The sequence below is a fragment of the Oryza sativa genome, chromosome 10, assembly GCF_034140825.1.
Source record: "Oryza sativa Japonica Group chromosome 10, ASM3414082v1".
NCBI lineage: Eukaryota > Viridiplantae > Streptophyta > Magnoliopsida > Poales > Poaceae > Oryza > Oryza sativa.
The window spans coordinates 21371480-21390809 of record NC_089044.1 but is presented as its reverse complement, the minus strand read 5'-3'; the positions used below and the strand labels follow the sequence as shown (position 1 = coordinate 21390809).

Genomic DNA, 19330 nt, shown 5'->3' with positions numbered 1-19330 from the left:
TAAGCACAAATATAAGCGAAAAGATGAGACTTATATTTTACATGCTTCTCAACGGCTGTCCGTGTTGAAATTTGCCTCTGCAGCTTTTGACGCCTGAATTGTCACTGCAGTTTATGAAAGTAAAACTGCGAGATAAGATCAAATCCAGTACTAGTACTTATCTACTCTCTCCACGGTAAATACAGTAATCTTTCTGGTGAGCTGATCATGTACTAAGTACTAACAAAAAAACGATTATGCTGTCGAGAGATATACGGTAACTGTAGTATTCACAAACAATTAATGGCTTCGATCTGTGCAGATGATTCTGCACTATGGATCGAAGGATTTCAGATCACGCAGCAGCATTGACTAGTGCAACGAGGAACTCGCTAGAGCCCCACCACACGAAGCGTCTTGCGCCGTGCTTAGTTACAAAGTTTTTCTTCGAATTTTCAACTTTTTTATAAGATCACAACTTTCCTACACACATCAACTTTCAACTTTTCTGTCACATCGTTTCAATTTTAATCAAACTTTTAATTTTAACGTGAACTAAACACACCCTAGCTTGTACTACCTCCGGTCCCTTCCTCGCCGGCCCTGAGTAAATATTTACCGCTGCTCCGGCGGCGTCGTCGGCATCGCCTTCATGTCCGGTGAGGCACACATGCGCCGTGACAATGGAAGAAACAGAAGTACTACTGTTCCTCGTCATAAGTAAAGACATGCAGAAAGGTCAAGTCATATTAGATATCTTAAAGGTGCTAGTTATCTACAAAACATGTGCTCTTGCTGTAACTTGTAACTGATAAAAACGTGGAGTGGTTTTATAGTAAGAGGTAGATGAGATTCACCGTACCAGCAAGCAGGTAGGATGAGTTCATTATGAGTCTGCTTTGGCAGTCATTGGATTCTTGCTGAATATGAAGTTTATGGTATAAAATGAAGTGGCATAAGCTTCTTTTTGTAATCTAAAATATGATGTTTTGCAACTTCAGAAAATTTTGAACCCGATACACCGATCTCTCACAGAGAAGTTTATACTCCTAGAAGAGTAGTATTCCATCCGTTTCTAAATATTTGACACCATTGACTTTTTAGCACATGTTTGACCGTTTGTCTTATTCAATTTCTTTTTAAAATATGTAAAACTATATGTATACATATAAGTATATTTAACAATGATAGGAAAAGAATTTCTCACAGAGAAGTTTATACTCCTACTAGAGTAGTATTCCATCCGTTTCTAAATATTTGACACCGTTGACTTTTTAGTACATGTTTGACCGTTTGTCTTATTCAATTTCTTTTTGAAATATATAAAACTATATGTATACATATAAGTATATTTAACAATGATAGGAAAAGAATCTCTCACAGAGAAGTTTATACTCCTACTAGAGTAATATTCCATCCGTTTCTAAATATTTGACACCGTTGACTTTTTAGCACATGTTTGACCGCTTGTCTTATTCAATTTTTTTTTTGAAATATGTAAAACTATATGTATACATATAAGTATATTTAACAATAAATCAAATGATAGGAAAAAAATTAATAATTAGTTAAATTTTGTTGAATAAGACGAACGGTCAAACATATTTTAAAAAGACAACGGCGTCGAATATTTAGAAACGGAGGGAGTATTTATTATGATCCATAACGTAGTTTCTGTTGTTGCAGAGAGATTGCATTCTTGTACACTTGTTCAGGTGTTTGAAGTGAAACAAACAGCAGCCATACTTGGGCGAACCGAACAGCACTGAAATATTTATGTACGGTGACCGCAAAATTTAAGTCTGAACAATCTCTAGCTAACCCGCGTATAAGTGATAATGTGGATATGTAATCACTGAAAAAATAAGTGCTGGAATAAACGAATCAATGTAATAGTTTCAGAAAAAAAAACGAATCAATGTAATCACACACGATACTTGCACCTTGTGACCGCCGCTTAGGAAGCACAAGTGTCAGTGTGTTCTTGACGACGCAAACGTGCTTGAGCTTTCACCAACCCGTCGATCTTGGACCAGCTCTCTAATTCCTGGGTTTAAATAAGAGAGAGTACAAATACTCCCTCCGTCCCAAAATAAGTGCAGTTTTACACTATTCACGTTCAACGTTTGACCGTTCGTCTTATTTAAATTTTTTTATGATTAGTATTTCTATTGCTATTAGATGATAAAACATGAATAGTACTTTATATGTGATTAAATATTTTTAATTTTTTCATAAATTTTTCAAATAAAACGGACGGTCAAACGTTCGATACGGATATCCACGGCTGCACTTATTTTGGGACGGAGGTAGTACTAAATTACGGTGTAGATACACATGGCATGTCGCCTCCAGGTAGAAATACAGATGCTTTCTTGTCGCCATCAAATGGATTATTTAGTACTCCTATATTAAGAGCAAGTTTAATAGTATAGCCAATAAATAACTCAAATCAGCTATAGTCAAACTTAATAGCTAATTCATATAATAAGTACATATAAATATGTATTACACTATTAATATATGATCTCACTTATCATACACATATTATATCTTAAAGTTTATGCTACAGCTAATTATAAATATGTAGCCCGCTGATTATCTCTCTCTCTTTTTTTTTTTTTTTCGCTTATAGGGTGTTATCGTACCTTGCTCTAACACAGCATGCAGATTCTGCCCTGAAAGGGTTTCAATGCATGGTTTTGGGCTGCTTGGTCCGAAGCCCAACCGGAGAGAGCACTAGTTGGCCGGCCATGTCATGTCAGTCAGTGGTGTTAGCCGCGAGGGGTTCACCAACCACCAACCCCTACGTTTTAATGCGACCCGCCATCAATTCACTCTCTCACTCGTCACTCTCCTATTCTCACCGGCCTCGCAGCTGCTTCTACTTTACCGTCGTCAGTTCAGCTCAGTTCACCAGTCTACGACCACCACCACCACCACCACCCTCCGGCCGGCGAGCGGCGAGCTCGACGCAGATGGCCGCGGCGGCGCGGTCGGCATTGGCGTCGGCCGGCCGTGCGGCGAACGAGGCGGTGAGCTTCGTGGTGTTCATGGTGCTCGACGTGGTGGAGGTGCTATTGTGCGTGGTGTACAAGGTGGCGGACTACATGCTGGAGGGGGCGTGGCGGCCGTGCTACTGCTCGTCGTCGTCGACGGCGGCGGGGGCGGCGGCGTCGGGGAAGATCGTCGTGTCGGAGCGCGGCGGGTCCAAGGTGGTCAGCATGCTGTCGTCGACCAAGCTGCACCTGGAGGACATCTCCGACACGCTCTACACGCGCCCGTCCGTGCTCGCCGGCGCCGCGTCGGCGACGACACGGTCGCCCTCCTCCCGGCGCGGCGGCGGCGGCGTCAGGGCGCCGCCAGCCACCACGGTCACGGTGCACTCCGCCATCGTGCAGATGCTGCGTGGCAAGATCGGCGCCGACGGCGACGGCAAGCAGCACAAGCCGTACCCGTCGCCGAGGTGGTCCGACTGCCACTGCACCAACTGCAACCCGGCCGACGCCGGCCGCCTCTTCGTCCACGTCGAGGCGCCGCCCGGCGGCGCGGCGACGGAGGAGGACGTGCTGTTCATCCACGGGTTCATCTCGTCGTCGGGGTTCTGGACGGAGACGGTGCTCCCGAACGTGAGCCCCGAGGCCCGCGCGCGGCGGCGGCTGTTCGCCGTCGACCTCCTCGGCTTCGGCCGGAGCCCCAAGCCGGCCGACTCGCTGTACACGCTCCGGGAGCACGTGGAGATGATCGAGCGCTCCGTCATCGAGCGGCACGGCGTCAAGTCGTTCCACATTGTCGCCCACTCCCTCGGCTCCATCCTCGCGCTCGCCCTCGCCGTCAAGTACCCCGCCGCCGTCCGCTCCCTCACGCTCGTCGCGCCGGTAAGCTAAGCTAACCTCGCTGGCCACATCTCGTGTACGTAGGTGTTTGACGTTGTGTGGGGGTGGTGCGTGCAGCCATATTTCCCGGTGCCGAGAGGGGAGGTCGGGACGCAGTACGTGCTACGGACGGTGGCGCCGCGGCGGGTGTGGCCGCCGATCGCGTTCGGCGCGTCGGTGGCGTGCTGGTACGAGCACCTCAGCCGCACCGTCAGCATCGTGCTCTGCAAGCACCACCGCCTCTGGGAGCTCGCCTTCCGCGTCTTCACCTTGTACAGGTAAATCCTAAACCCCCACCTAAAAAATCCCCTGGTTTTGCTAATCCCAGTATTTAATTAGTACTGATTTTTAGATAATTTGATCTGCAAATTAAGACCAACATCAGCAGACTAATGCCTGCAGAAGTCATAACAGCACAAATTAGCGTCAAATATTTTTTGGTGAAATTAGGTAAGCAACCGGCTCAGCTCAACGAACAGATTTTATATCTGCCAGCGGATTTGGGGACTGGCTGTTTTCCCATTTCCACTGGGCTGCTAGCTATCTAGCTGCATAAGCAGTTGGTAAACACCAATGAAATTGAAATGAAAAAGCAATTTCAATACATGAATTGAATGGGATGATTTCCCGTCGAGGCGATGCAGGATTCGAGTGGTATTTACTGATGCCGGTCGGGTCCATCTGCGTTCGCTGCGAGCAAAGCAGCCTGCATGCTGATGCCATCCATAGCTAGGAGTTAATACTACTACTACGAGACTTGTGAACTGTGCTTGACTCCGGTCAACAATTGGGGGCTCAACAGTAGCAGTGGTACTTGGGTGAAGCGACATGCGCACGACCTGCTGTTCCAGCGTCACGCCAGATTTTCGGATGGAATTCATGTGGTTGCTGCAAATCGTTGTAGAACTTTTGAGAAATTTCAAACAAACCGGTGGCCATCTACTGTACCAGCTACTACTTGATTACTGTCTGCTAGCCCACTCTCCTAATCACCACGACAGAACAATCCTCAGGACCCAGCCATTCAATCCAAGCAGGATCGTCCCACGACCTTGACGACCCAGCTGGTTGATTTGTGTTATTTGACTTTTGAAGGTGGTTTCACCAACGTGATGGCTGACATAGCTATATGGTGGTTCACCAGGAAATGCCCCCAAGATTATTTTTAATGATGCTTGAGGAGGAATTACCACTGTCCCAAAATATAGCTACTTCTAATTACGCCAGGGGTGCCCCAGCCAAGTCAGGTCCCCATGCGAAATATTAAAATGGGCTCTAGTAGCCTAGTAAATTTTTTTTAGTAAAATTAAAAACGGGCGTGGCAATTAGCCGATCATCAGCGATGAAGAGGCCGGAGGGAACTGGGGAGAGGAGATGAAGCGGCTGCGGCATCGGGACTTCGGCGATACGCAACGACGCGGACGCCTGGACGGGAGTACGATGGAAGATGGATCGATTCACCTTCTGCAGAGTTTTGGGCCTTGTGTTTGCAACTATTTGGACTGCAAATTAACAAAATTAAAGCCTCTAATATTATTATATATATGGCATACTTAATATTTTAGGGGCCCTTAAAATTTGGGGGCCCTGTTCGGTCGCATGGCCCGCACGGGCCCCTGGACGCCCCTGATTACGCAACTGGACAATATGTCAGGAGGTACTCCGAAGAGTTAACACAGGAACTTTGTGTCATTGGAAGAGAAAACCATTAGCCCATTCCGTAGAAATTGGAGAGAGCTATCTCTTTGTTCCAAAGGATCATATAGGATTTTTTTTTTCATAGGAAACAAATCCTCATAAATTCCTTTAGTTTTCTTTTTTTTTCTTTTTTCCAAAGGAGCTCTAAAAATTATGATATCTCTGATATGACCATGAAAACGTTCTTTGACATAACCAAACTGTTCTAGCACTCTTTATGACTTGAAAAAACAATTGCTAACTACTCATTCTTATCCAATGGACAGGGTCAGAACATACCTGATGGATGGTTTCTTCTGCCACACTCACATCGCTTCATGGCATACCCTTCACAACATCATCTGTGGCAGCGCCGGCAAGATCGACAAATGCCTTGAGATCGTCAGGGATCAGCTCACCTGCGATGTCACCATCTACCATGGTAGGGATGATGAGCTCCTTCCTGTGCAATGCAGTTATGCAGTGAAGGCGAAAATACCTCGTGCCCGTGTTAAGGTTGTCGACGGCAAGGATCATGTCACCATTGTTGTCAGAAGGCAGAAAGAACTAGCCATGGAGCTGGAGGAGATCTGGAACAGAAAACGGTGACATGATCACAATGAGTAAATAGGAGAAATCACAAAGTGTGTTAAAAGGGGCACCTCACCAGATGAGAGAAGTTGGGTCTTCCAGAGAAGAGCAAGACTGCAACGAACAAACACATTTCTGAATTCAATAGGAAACTGAAGAGCAAACAAGGCTCGACAGAAATGTGAAGAAGGTTACCTGATTACTTTTACTTTTTTTTTCACCTTTTTTTTCCTTCTCAAGTATTCATATTGAAGATTGGGAAAATTCTTACCGGGTCCTGTGTATAATTATGATAAATGGTGAGTGGCTCCAGGCTTTCAGCTGTAAACCTGTGGAACAGAATGTGATATGATTAACTTGTGGGGATTCTTAGAAAATTCCTACTTCTGTTATCAGTCCATTCTCATTTTTTAATACAATTCTTGTTCTATATGAAATCTACAAATATGATTATTACCATGTTATATTGTAAATTGCAAAAGTACAGAGATACCTTTGCCTGATAAATCTCACAAACCTAGGACTGCCTTTGTTGCCTGATGCTTTCAGCAGCCCATCTCATGTCTTGGCAAAGAAAAAATGTAGCCGATGGGAAGAAGATTCAAAGAACATCAATAGAGGGAATCTTTATGTTCGTCCACTTTATCACCATTCCATGACTTGGCTGTGAGCGGCCGAATTCCAATCTGTACACCACCAGGAGATAGTAAAATTCTTACAGCACATGCAAAGATTTAAAGCAATGTCATAGCACCACCCTGCTGTTACTGTACCCCCATGCAGACCGTGGCTCAGTGATCGCAATGGTGCCCCCATAAATGGCGCATTTGCATCTCTCACGATCCACGCGCTCACGGCATAAGAAAATAAACCCCTGTTCACTTGGTCCTTACAACTCAGCAGTCAGCTACTTGGTCAATTTCTCACCATTTATTTGATGCGAAATAAGCAAATGAAAACAAATGCTACCCCAGCTAGCGATTCAGCCAGCAGGTTACTGTACTTTATGTGTTACAGTTGCTTGCAAAAGGAAAGGATCAAATCTAACCACACCGTCAGAACCACATGATGTTAACTTTGTTTTGCAACAAAATTCACCATTTTCACATGGTATAAAATCAGCCAAAAGTTAACTGAAGCAGCAAGGGAAATTTGAAATGAGCAGTGCAAATGTTATATCGGGGTAGTTCAATGACCTGAAATCTCCTCATTGAATACAAGTACTCCACGTTTGCAGTGTTTCCTTCAATCCACCACCACCCAGTCACCCACCCCATGTATTTAAGAACTGCAGAAAGCAAGCCCGCGCAAGAACACATATGAAAGTGAACAGCGCTGTGGCCTCGTCTGACTGACTAGTGCGTTAAGACAGCGATTAAGATCTGGACCCCGGTTATGCCACTTGCTGCAGTCTTGGTAAAAGATGGTTATTGTGTTGTGCCCGATTTATTACATAGCCATTAGGCAGGGCGACAGATGGCAACAGCAACTGAGGGGACCCCCATAGACTATATATACGGCATTTGGAATAGTAGTGCTTGAATGCAAGACACTTAAAAGAGCTATCAGTTTGTCCCCTTATTTGTGCGTAAAAGAGGAAAGGAAATGATCTCATTTGTGGTAAAATACAAATCAGTGATTACCATTTACTACATAAGATTTGTTGCTCTTGAGCAAGATTTATGATGGTAAGCATGGTTATTGGGACAAATTGTCCCAACATGGCAAGGATCTCCCTCCTCTAGGGAGGAAGTCCTTGCTTAGTACTATGTGGAGAGGAGAGGATGAGAGTTAAGATGACAGTTATGATAGAGAGAGTGGATCTCCTTCCCTTTGACCATTTGGGGCTCTTTTTATTCATATGCATCAGGAAATTACATCATTGCCCTAGGCTCTTTATATGAGAGTGGCATTGCCCTGGGGGTGTTTTAGTCCTTTATTACATTGGTTAACACAACACCTTAGGAATGGGGTTTATACTCCAACAGTACCCCCTTATCTGCTAGTTCCAAGATTCAGGAGGAGCAGATGATCTTTAGCTATAACTTCTTGGGTGTTGTGTTAACTAATGTAATAAAGGACTAAGACACCCCAGGGCAATGCCACTCTCATGTAAAGAGCCAAGGGCAATGATGTAATTTCCCGTTGCATATTAATAAAAAGAGACCCCAAGGGGCAAAGGAAGGGGGATCCACCCTCTCCGTCCCTCTCCGTCTTCATTGTCACCTCAACTCTCATCCTTTCCTCTCCACATAATACTAGCAAGGACTTCCACTTTAGATAAGGGAGATCCTTGCCATGCTGTTGGGATAATCTGTTCCTTGCCATGCTGTTGGGAACTTGGGATAATCTGTTACAACAATGGTGATAAAACATTCATATGAAGGGCGTGTTCAGATAAATATATGCATACCGTTTGGCTTTGCGCAAGAATCATGAATTGACAAACCTGAAGTATCAGCTGAATTTATGCACCCAAATAAAAGAGTATCATCTAAGTTAGATTTTAGCAATTTTGCAGATAAACAGGAAAAGTTTGCATGTATAAAATTGATTAGTGACTATCAGGTATATAACTTTCTGTATTCCTTTTTCTAAAACTAGATGTAGGGAGGGAAATGGTCTGCTAAACTTCAAAATCAAGCTTAATCAGTAATCACGATTGTGATATACCTGGACAATACTTAGTCAAATGAGATTTGAGTTTAGTTTTGAATTTGCAGAAGTACATAACATGGAACTCCAATGTATATGTAAATTCGAGACCTTTTCATAACTTCAACATTCAATATGTATGTATTTGCAACATCCAATCTATTTTCAATGGACAATTACGCATTCATCTAGAGGGGATGTTCTCTTGCAAAACCAATCTGGAATTCTCACATGTACCATTGAGTAGAGCCGACATCATTGAGCAAATAAGTCATAAAATTGAACTATCAAATAATCCTCCCTTCAAAGAAACTCCCGTATACTTCGAATTAAAATTGGGATACATTTGTTACTGGATGCCCGTGCTACAACATTTCTCAGGAAAGAGCATAGAGAAGTGTGCAACATTTGCAAGCAGCACGAGACAGAAGCTACCATAGTAATATATAAACACTCTACTCCCTCCATCCCAAAATAAACCAGCTCCTAGAGTTTGAATTTTGAAATTTGTCCCAAAATAAACTAACTCCTACCTTCTTACTTACCACCAATCCGCAAATCGAGAAATTTTATCACTCCAATACTCCTCACCTACCCATCAACCAATAGAATTTTTACATTAATTAAGGGTATTTTGGTCTTTTGTTTCTTTCCTTAATAACTTCTTGGGATGTTAGGGAATTGATTTTATTAGGACAGAGGGAGTACATGAAAAAGGTCACATCAACCTGCCTGGCATGTTGTTAATGAAGTAAAAAATAAAGGGCCCGAGGATATGCGGCTCTAAAAAGGTTATCCTGAAGAGGTCTTATCAGAGCAGTCTTAATAAGTTATTAAGGAATGATATGTAGCAGTGTAGCATCTGAGAAACAAATGCATAGCAGATATTGAACCATGTGAACATTATTGTGTTATGATAAACAAACAGTAAGACGGAATAAAAGTAAGCTATGTAGTAGAGTAATTACCGAAACCTGTTGAATGCCAAAGTGAACATCATGTGACTTGCATGTCGAAGAAAGCAGCCTTACCTGTGTTGTAAGTGAACACCACCCAAAGACAGTTAATTAGGCTCAATCATGAGAGCTTATACCTCTAGTTGCAAAATGTTACAAAGGAACTAATATACTGCTGTAATGTAAGAAACTGTATTGCTGTCTTCAAGGCCGTGTAAAAAGTCAGGCCTGAACATGCTCGAAGCCAGAGCAAATAGCCATACATTTGCATTGGAACAAACAAATATGTGAAATTAGGGTAGAATAGACAACTTTGTAGGTGAAGCTTAACTCTCATTTGCGATCACTTTGCTCTCAGCAGTCAATAGAGGAGTTCACCTTTAAGCAGACAAGGCCAAAGGATATACAAACGCTACACAACCCTCCCTGTTAAACTGCTGCATCTTTTAAATGACGCCGACTTTAAGTTAGATGGTTGCTACTTGCTAGAAACAACAAGAACTATACATTAAAGAGCAAACAAGACTGGATCTACTTTGATGTTATCTCTGAACAATGAACTGGTTTAATCCACTAACATTGTAACACATGAACTAAACTAATGTCCTGTAAGGTATATGGGTGTCCATTGCAAATGAAACCATGCTGAATCCCATATCTTCATATGGCACTTCAGTCAAGCCATATAGCTCAATTTGGCACCCAAGCCAACTGCAAGCACAACATGCCAGTCGATGCACAGAAGTTTACACATTCGATTGTCCCAGAAAGACCATTAACCGCTGCTATGATGATGGCAACGATCACAAAAACGAATGTGCTGATCTGATCAATGATGTCCCGGGCAGTCCCCTTCATAGGTGATTTTGACTGCAGGGCCAATGATGCCTGCTTTAGAACCGAACTTTAGCTCATATGGAGTCGATGCCTGATGAAGGACAGCTTGCTCTGATGAATGCAATTTGCTCCCTCCACATGTAACAGCTTCCCAGATAAGCTTATGCAGGTTATGAATTGGGAGGCCGATTCATATGGCAATGCCTCTCAACCAACTTATCCACGAAAGTTTGAATCTGCAATGTTTGTAACATAATCGTGGTCAAAATCTATGAAGAGACAAGAGAAACATTCTACCGTCAAATACATGCTATATGAACATGTTATTATGAAGAACCAAAATCCAAGTTACATGAATGAATAAAACAGAAGTCAAAGGCCATTGGGATGACCAAGAACAGAATTATGAAAATACTTCTCTACAAACTGATCTTTGCTCACCTTATTTTTCCTTTTCGAATCAAGAAACTCATGAACAGTCATCATCTTCTCTCCTTCTGTGCATGTCTCAATGATCTGTTTAGACAAGAACAAACAGAGACTGTGAGTATTATTACTTATTATATGACCTGATGCACTCTTCAGTTGCCTGAATGAGTTGCAAAAGGCTGCTCAAAATAACGATATAATGGAATAAAGCAACACAAATATTATTCTAAATATTCTGAAGTACAAGCAAACAATTTAAGGATTTTATTCATAAAAGTATATTAAAAAATGCTGAGGCAATAATTCATCAAGCTAACAGTTCAAATACTACGCTGCTTCAAAAAGAAAGATATATACCTTGGTGACAGCTTTCCGCATTATTCCCTTGTACCCCTCCCTGTCAACCTTTTTGTTTCTGTATAGTGGCATCAGTACTGTGGATATGAAATTTATAAGACCCTGCCTTAAATGTTCTACACCTCGTGATTGCCCATCTGATGCAGGTTTGCTTTCTGCAACCTGTGAGGCAGAACTCCTACATGTCTGCTTTTGGCTACTTGAGTCTTCTTCATCAGGTATACGTATCCGACTGTAGAATTCTTTATCTGCTTCCATTGCCTGTTGTTGCCACCTCTCAATGGCTAGAGGATCCTTGACACCATCAATGAAGATTGTATCTGTATCAACCCATGCCCTTGTGAACCGACTGTCTACGGCTCCACTATCTGTAGAATGATCCCTAATATTTATTAGGCAGGCATTCTCATTTGAGTAGCTCCTCTGAGTACAGTTATCACCAGTCATTTTTGAGCTGTCAACATCGGCACAATTGGCATGGTCAACTGATGGGTTCTTAGCTTTGTCATTCCTGGAATCAATTTCTGATATGCACTCAAGTCTCACAAGGTTGTCACTTAACACCTTCTTTCTTGTATCAGACTCATCCAAATAATGGTCACGCATTGCAAAAGTATGGAATGATGGTATCTTTGGAAGTTCACGAGGTGCATTTATCTCTGCCTCTACAGATGCATACGCCTACACAAAAGGAAGGTATAAGTGATGTGTAACCCTGTACCAATAAAAGTTGAAAGTTTTGCATATTCCACTCTAGAAACAGTTCTAAGCCATGTGATAATTATTGACTGTTGATCTGTCAGATCTTTTTTAACTAAAATATTTGAGTGCAGGTAAAACTAATAAGAGCAAAACAGTATTGTCATTATTTTTTCATACATCCATATTTTTCAACAGGACTAGAAAAAAATATAGAACCCATATTTTGCAATGCAGGGAACACAGTTCAGATTAGTGTACGGAAAATTTCCGAGCATTGCAATGTCAGGTACTAAGATCCAGAAGAATGACAATACTGAGTGGCCTATGACACCTTTTCTCATTTCTTTTATTTTGTGTGTTCCATATTCAAGTTCACATTACCATATTAAGATGAGAAAACCTAATAAGCAGAGCAAGTAAAAAAAACTGAATCAAAATAAAGCTGTTAGTCACAGACCTGTGCAGCTGCTATGGCAGCAGCTCGAGCAGCCTCGGCAGCAGCAAATGCAGCAGCTTCTTCTTCAGACATAGCTAGGCCATTATCAACTTTAGGTTCTAGAGCATGTTGTTGCTTTTGGGAACGAAGCGAACTACCATCAGACCTGGTAGCCGTCATAGCCTCCAGTTTTGCAGCCTTGTTCTCAGGCTTCTTGATTGCTGTGTGTGGTGAATGGTTTCCAGCAGATCTTGCATTCTTTGAAGCAACTTTAGGGTTAAATGAAACTTGATTTGGCGCACGTACAATAGGCTTTCCTGACAGTAGATCCTTACTCCTGGGCTTACTGGATTCAGTTGATGGCATGCGACGCAGCAATTTGAGTCCACCATTGCTAGCCTTTTCTTTACGGAAAACTTCTACCCACACACTAACCAACTGACGAGCTATAGCACGTATATCTCGACTTGTATGGACACAAACCTTTTCCTTTACAGTTCTCCCAATTCCTGCATGATTTCAAGCAGAAAGAATAAGGCATCACACCAGGCTGTAATAACGCTCAATTTGGAAATACATGTATATATTAATTGATCTAATGGTACATAGATAAGTGCTATGTTATTTCAATAATGCCAGACATATTTCTCCTTATTCTTTTCTGCAAATTTTATGTAAGCTGATAGATAAACAGATATTGCATAAATAATAACATAATCCCCTTCCAAAAGGAAACAGCAAGAAAGAAAATTGACATAACAGGCATTCCTTAAGAACTGTTAAACTAAAAGTGGTATGGCGCAATACATACCAGACAAGCGAACAGCTAGCAGGTCGGTTGAAACAAGCAGAAGCAAGCGTACACAATGTCGCAACAGTTGAGTAGCATTTTTCCCAAGAGAATCCTGCCAAATTAGAAAGCAATGGAAAAGAATTTAGGAGAAGCCCTTATCCTGTTAATTGTGGATATAGAATTCACTAGACAATCCACTTACAAGTATCCATGAGTTCAGCGTAGATAGTCCGTCTTTAGACCCGGCAAATGATTTCAGAACATCTGGAGGAAGCTTCAATAACTCTTTAGCCAAATGTAGACGCCCTGATGTTGTTTTTGCACTAAAGAACATTTCTTGCAGTAAAGTCTCCTTGCTAAATAGTGGATAGGATGCATCAGATGAGGTTTTGCACAGAGCAGTTGAAAGTTCACATGCATCAAGTTTATTTGACATGTCTTTAACTTCATTTCTTTCACTATCTGACTGCATTTGGTAAGTTTGTAGAGCTTCAACCTCAGCCACATAATCCTTACCACTGTGTACCAAGTCAATGATCCGAACAGCTTCTCGAAGACCACTTAAAATTGCACCACCAACAGTATCTGGGTGTTCTTTACATGTTGCTTCACCAGCAAAAAATAAACAGTCTGAAACAGGCCTTCCTAGAATGTCGTAGTCCCTTCCCGATGCTCCTACTGCAACATAAGAGTAAGCTCCTCTGCTAAAAGGATCAAGTCCCCAGTTTGTCACAACAGATGCAACTGGATCTGGTACAGAAGCATCCTTAAAGAGCTTACGGAGAACCACTATAGCATTCTTAACATGATCATCAGAACTGATACTCTGTCCATCTATAGCAGCCTTCCCAACAAGTAGTGCTATCAGAACTGGTACCCCAACTGTCTTTTTGAGATTCCAAAACATAAAGCATTGTCCTCTTAAATCAGTTTGTTCAGCAGTTGCACCAAAATAATCCACATTATCATCCCAAAAGACCTCAGGAAACTCCAAGACAATTTTATTGAGAAGACCAAATCCAAGCCTGTCAATAGAAGACAATTTCCAGTCTGGCAACGAAGGAGAAAATTTAATTGTCTGTGCTTTCAAGCAACCAAGAGGAACAGTGATCAGCACAGCATCTCCCACAAATTCATTTCCATTTGAAGTGGAAATTTTGACAAATTTCCTGCTATTACCACTGGCACCTAGTTCCTCAGATCCATAAAGTACTTCAGTTACAACATGATTTAACTGAACATCAAGTCCTTTTGCAAGGCTCTCTAGAACTGTGTCGTAGCCACCTTTAATCATGCAATGAGCTCCTCCAAACCCTCCATACACATCATCCTGGTTCCAATATGGAAGAGAAACGGATTTGAGCATTGCAGCACAACCATATTCCAAATGTGCAAAGTGCCAGTTCATAACTCTTCTTTCAAGGGGGCTGAGAACATCTGTCTTATCCTCCTTTCCACAGTGGGCTATCTCCTTTTCTGTGGAAGCACTTTCAGAAATGTCTACAGCTCCAGCACTAGATACATTTCTTAACTGATCATCCTGTTCAGATCGAGTCACACGATTCTTCCTAAGTGCATACTCTAATCCGTCCTCAAGGGATAAACCCACTGCACTTTCACCATTTTGTGCAAAAAGCTGTGCCATCTCATCAAGAAGACCATTGTATTCAGATTCCAAATCTGTATCCAAATCATCAGGAACTTTGTCGCCAGTTACTACATCATAGAGAGGGCAAGCACTGTTCAACACAGTCAGTTCAAGACCAAGCTGAGAACATATCAAAGATGATGGATCAGCCCTTCTTTCTGTTGCTATATCAGCCTCCACACCTGTAATAATGCTAGCACCCAAATCCACAGGAACTGAAAGAGACACACGATCTGTATAAACACGACCGCCAATCCTATTACGTGCCTCAAGAACAGTGACAGAAAAACCTTGGCGCTGCAAATGTCGTGCAGCAGTTAAGCCAGCTGGACCAGCCCCAACAACTATTATCTTTTTTCCATACCCACCAGATTCAACTCTATCACTTGCTTCATGTTTGTTTTCAGAATGTTCTATATCAGCTGCTTCTGCTTGATGAAGACTGCCACCTTCAACTTTTAAAATGAAACCATCAAGGTCAGACTTAGAGTGGATATCGGAATTGCTGGGAAGTGCTGATTCATCTCTACCTTCAGTTAATACACCCTGATTCTTTTCCTTGAATATCAGCTCTTCGGACTTCAAGGGAGGCAGCAAGTCTTGAGCATCACAGTGAATGGCAGCAGAGCTACTCTCTTCATTTGATGCTTCTGTCAAAACGCAATCAGTCTGTTTAACAACAGCTTTCTTATCCTGGACTGCTTCAGTGACAATGCAATCTTGAATACTGACAGATTTCCTTTCATGTGATTCATTTAGCTTGGATACTTCTACATCTTCAGGAGGACTTTCATGGTCTGTTTTCACCTTATCTGAGGCGATTCCGGCATTTATGTAACCCTGGGAAATAAAAAAAAATTATGGAGTGTTAGTGCCCAGGCACATTTGGTATATAGCAGAAGCAGAACATATGAGCTAAAACAACAGCCTGTAACAAGACAATAGGTTGGAAGTAATTAGAAACCTGTAAGCATATGAAGACAAAAGGAAAGAAAAATGGTCAACAATTTCAAAAACTTATTCAGCAAGCCTTTAAGGAGGTACGTTGGCTATAGCTATTGCCAGAGAAAGTTTACTGCTCGATCAAATTAGGTTTAATTCGGGAATAATACAAAACAAATCATGAAAGTGTACCGAGCTACAAGCAATGCAACTTACATTTTGATCTAAGAATAAATACACGTCACGTATAAGTGTTTGACGTGGTGACTCGTCATCCAAACAAACATCAGATACACCACACTCTGCAAGATCCAATATATGTTTAACATCCTTGCACCATCGACTTAGAATCATGTTCCTGGAATGCAAACATAAAAGGTAACTCATGATGCATAAAGGAAATTAGTAAAGGTAGCAAACATCACAGTGCAAATAAAAACATTGACATACCTGCATTCCAGGTATTCCTGAAGGCCACCCCTGCGCTTCAATATGTCCTTGAATTTTATCTTTTCAATTGGAGTAACAGCCTTTGCCTTTAGGCCAGCACGCACTGCAGCAACACCGCTACCATCTCCATTGTCGAGAACTTCCGAGATTTTGATTTTGTCTTTTGATTTGAGAGGATAATCTACTAAGGCTGCTGAGAGGTTTGAGAACAGCCCCTGCTCCTGCATTAGAGTTTCCCAGTCAATATCACCCTCATATGCCATGTCACCATGCTTGCGTTTTCTGGAGCTACGTGTCACACGCTTTGATTTTGATGCATTCTCCATGTCCTCGAAATCTGTGGGTGCTACCACGTCAACTACATCCAGCTCTTTCACAGATGTTGCCATTTTATGAGGATGCAAGCCCTTCCCAGTCACATGGGACTCAGGGATCCCAAAAGCTGGCTGATTTTCGATATTGACATCTTTAGTGTCACCTGAGCCCACCACGCATTTATTGTCAACATCAGTAGATAATAACTGATCCTTTTGTCGGACAGGTTTCTTGGGCATCTCTATTGGTTTTTTACCAGGTATGCTTTTTATGGCTAATGTCGGTGGCTTGCCATGGGAACAACCTGCATCATCATTTCTTTCCTTCAATAATGTTTCGGAATATGTGTGTTCATTAGAAACACCATCAGTGGCTGCATTTGCTGCACTAAGAGACACTTCTTCAGCAAGCTCTCCTGAGCAAGGTTTCAAGCAAGGCTGATTGCTTAAACAAGCTGAAACTTCAATGCGATGACTGGCCCCATCAGATGAGTTTCTAGATCCATCATCCAGTACTGTCCTGGTCTCCGCGTCTTGTTCAATTGTTTCTCCCAATGATCGGTGACATAACACATCATCTGAAGCCTTCGGTTTCTCATCAGACTTCTTTGAGCGCCTATTGGAATTACTAATCTTCACCTTTGCCTCTGCCTTTGCCTTTCTAGGCAAGGAGGTGCCAACTTTCCGATTGGGCGATCCTTCATGGGCCATTGCACTTTCAGATTTTGCAGCAGCATTTTTCATTTCTTCCTTTGTGCGTCGCCTTCTCCGTTTAGTGCCCTTGGCAACCCTATCCGAAACCAAACCAGATCCCTTCTCAAGAATTTCCTCACCATGTGAACCAGCAACTTCCACACCTTCTTCCTCCTTCACAGAGACCTGTCGAGACTTTCGACCAGATCTCTTAAACAGCGTCGACAAGGAGTCCTCCAACCCTAGACCACCTGAATCCTTCAACTCACCCCCAATGACTTCATCAACCTCTACTTTCACACCTTCCAGATTGCTCTTATCCTCTGCAACACCATCACCAACATTAACACCACCCTGCACATCTTCTTCCTCCACCAGGAGCTCGCCTTCGGCTCCAGATCCAACCACCACAGCATCACCCCCTTCTTTGCCCTTCTTAGGCTTCCTCAATTTCCTCTTTATAATAGCCAAGGTATCATCCATCTCCCCTGGCACCACACCATCGGGAGCCTCCGATTCCACGCTAGGGTTTGAATCCCCCTTGGCTTCCGCCGAACCCGGTGCCCTGCGCTTCCTCTTGAGTTTAAACAACGACCCAATCGGCCGCCGCTCGTCCTCGTCGGACTTGCCCCGCCCAGGGGCTGACCTAATGTCGGGCATGGGGGTTCAACTGAACCCCCAATTTTTTTCGGAAACACAAGCTAGTATGCGATTCGAACCTAGGTAGGACGCCCCGGCGGGAGGAGGTCGCCCGCGTCGCCCCCTCCAAACCCGCTCGCCGGCCGCGCGCGCGATGAGGAGGAGGCTAGGGCAGGGGTCGGGGAAGAGGAGGATGCCGCCGCCGCCCACGCCGTGCCCACGGGTCTCCTCTCCGGCCGCCCGCGCGAGTGAGCGAATCCTACCTCCGGCTCCCGCTGCCCCGCTGCAGATTGGACACACACAGACAGAGCGCATGATTGAGAGAGACAGGGGAAGAAGAGGCACGGGGAGATAGGGAGCAAAAGGCATGTGCGAGTCGCCACTGACCTGTTCGATGAAACGGGGCGGCGCGACGACGAGCAAAAGATACGGCCGCGACGTGACGGCCGGCGCGGCGCGGCGCGTGCCGGCGGCGAGGTGGCCGCGACGGGGAGAGTGTGGATGTTTGCTTCGGCAAGAGGGAGGTGGAGAAGAAGGTCGGGGTGGACGAGGGCTTATTTCGGTTTCGACTTTGGACTCTGTTGGGCTGGCTATGTTGGTGTCATGTGTATTTATTTGGTTTATTGTCACAGTTTTTCGTAGCATTCTGTATGTATTTTATGGGTATTCAGTGGGCGCTAGCTGAAAAGATAGGTGGTATTGTATTTATTAAATAGTATAGAAAGATCTAGTATGACTATTTTGGAAATTCACAAATGTATTCCTAATCTTTTTCATTTACTACATATAAAAAATGTTTATGGTAAAAGAAAAGCAACATCCCTATTTGTGTTTATTTCCTAGAACTAAGATAGTGATTACATGAACCTTTCGACGTGAAACAACTCTCGTTAGATTGTTTTGGATGAATATATAAACAATACGCGGGATAAACGTCTATCAACTACGTAAATAAGAATAAAGAGTTTGTCTTATCATTTAAAAAGCGTAGCCCACTTTATAAGAGGTAAGTTTTCTACGTTATTCAATTAAGCATCCATTGCATGGAGAAAAACAATTTAAGAGCGTAAATGTGTTGTTTGATGAATTAATAGTTCTCCTTCTGATAACAAAGCGCGGGAAAGTCGGTTTACAAGCACAGCTATATTATCTAAATGCATTAAATTGAGCATGAACTACGTACATGAACATTATTTACGCATAAGCGAGATGCATCATTTGTAGTTATTGGTTTCTTGAAGAGCACGATAAAAGAAGGTAATAGACGGACAAACATGACTGAAGCATAAGGGCGTGAAGGCAAGCTAGTAAATAAAAAAAACATTATGTAACCTTGGTAACGGAAAGGTAAGGTAGC

At 42.9% G+C, this 19330-nt stretch overlaps 2 protein-coding genes and 1 long non-coding RNA gene across 3 annotated transcripts; 1 reads left to right on the top strand and 2 right to left on the bottom strand.

The window, feature by feature from the left end:
- Nucleotides 1-2823: 2823 nt before the first annotated feature.
- Nucleotides 2824-6552, top strand: LOC4349215 (probable lysophospholipase BODYGUARD 3). The gene is made up of 3 exons (XM_015757905.3): nucleotides 2824-3857; nucleotides 3933-4132; nucleotides 5819-6552. The coding sequence occupies exons 1-3, from the start codon at nucleotides 2958-2960 to the stop codon at nucleotides 6138-6140; spliced, it is 1422 nt and encodes a 473-aa protein (XP_015613391.3). The 5' UTR covers nucleotides 2824-2957; the 3' UTR covers nucleotides 6141-6552.
- LOC112936599 (uncharacterized) lies at nucleotides 4270-5967 on the bottom strand. Its single transcript, XR_003238866.2, has 2 exons — nucleotides 5832-5967; nucleotides 4270-4742 (listed from the first exon to the last, which is right to left on the bottom strand). It is a non-coding gene; the product is annotated as an uncharacterized lncRNA (long non-coding RNA).
- Nucleotides 6553-10045: 3493 nt separating the features above from the next.
- LOC4349214 (lysine-specific histone demethylase 1 homolog 3) lies at nucleotides 10046-18556 on the bottom strand. Its single transcript, XM_015758932.3, has 9 exons — nucleotides 18361-18556; nucleotides 16328-18256; nucleotides 16094-16235; nucleotides 13490-15775; nucleotides 13306-13399; nucleotides 12516-13003; nucleotides 11357-12037; nucleotides 11012-11086; nucleotides 10046-10806 (listed from the first exon to the last, which is right to left on the bottom strand). The coding sequence occupies exons 2-9, from the start codon at nucleotides 17992-17994 to the stop codon at nucleotides 10741-10743; spliced, it is 5499 nt and encodes a 1832-aa protein (XP_015614418.1). The 5' UTR covers nucleotides 17995-18256; nucleotides 18361-18556; the 3' UTR covers nucleotides 10046-10740.
- Nucleotides 18557-19330: the final 774 nt, after the last annotated feature.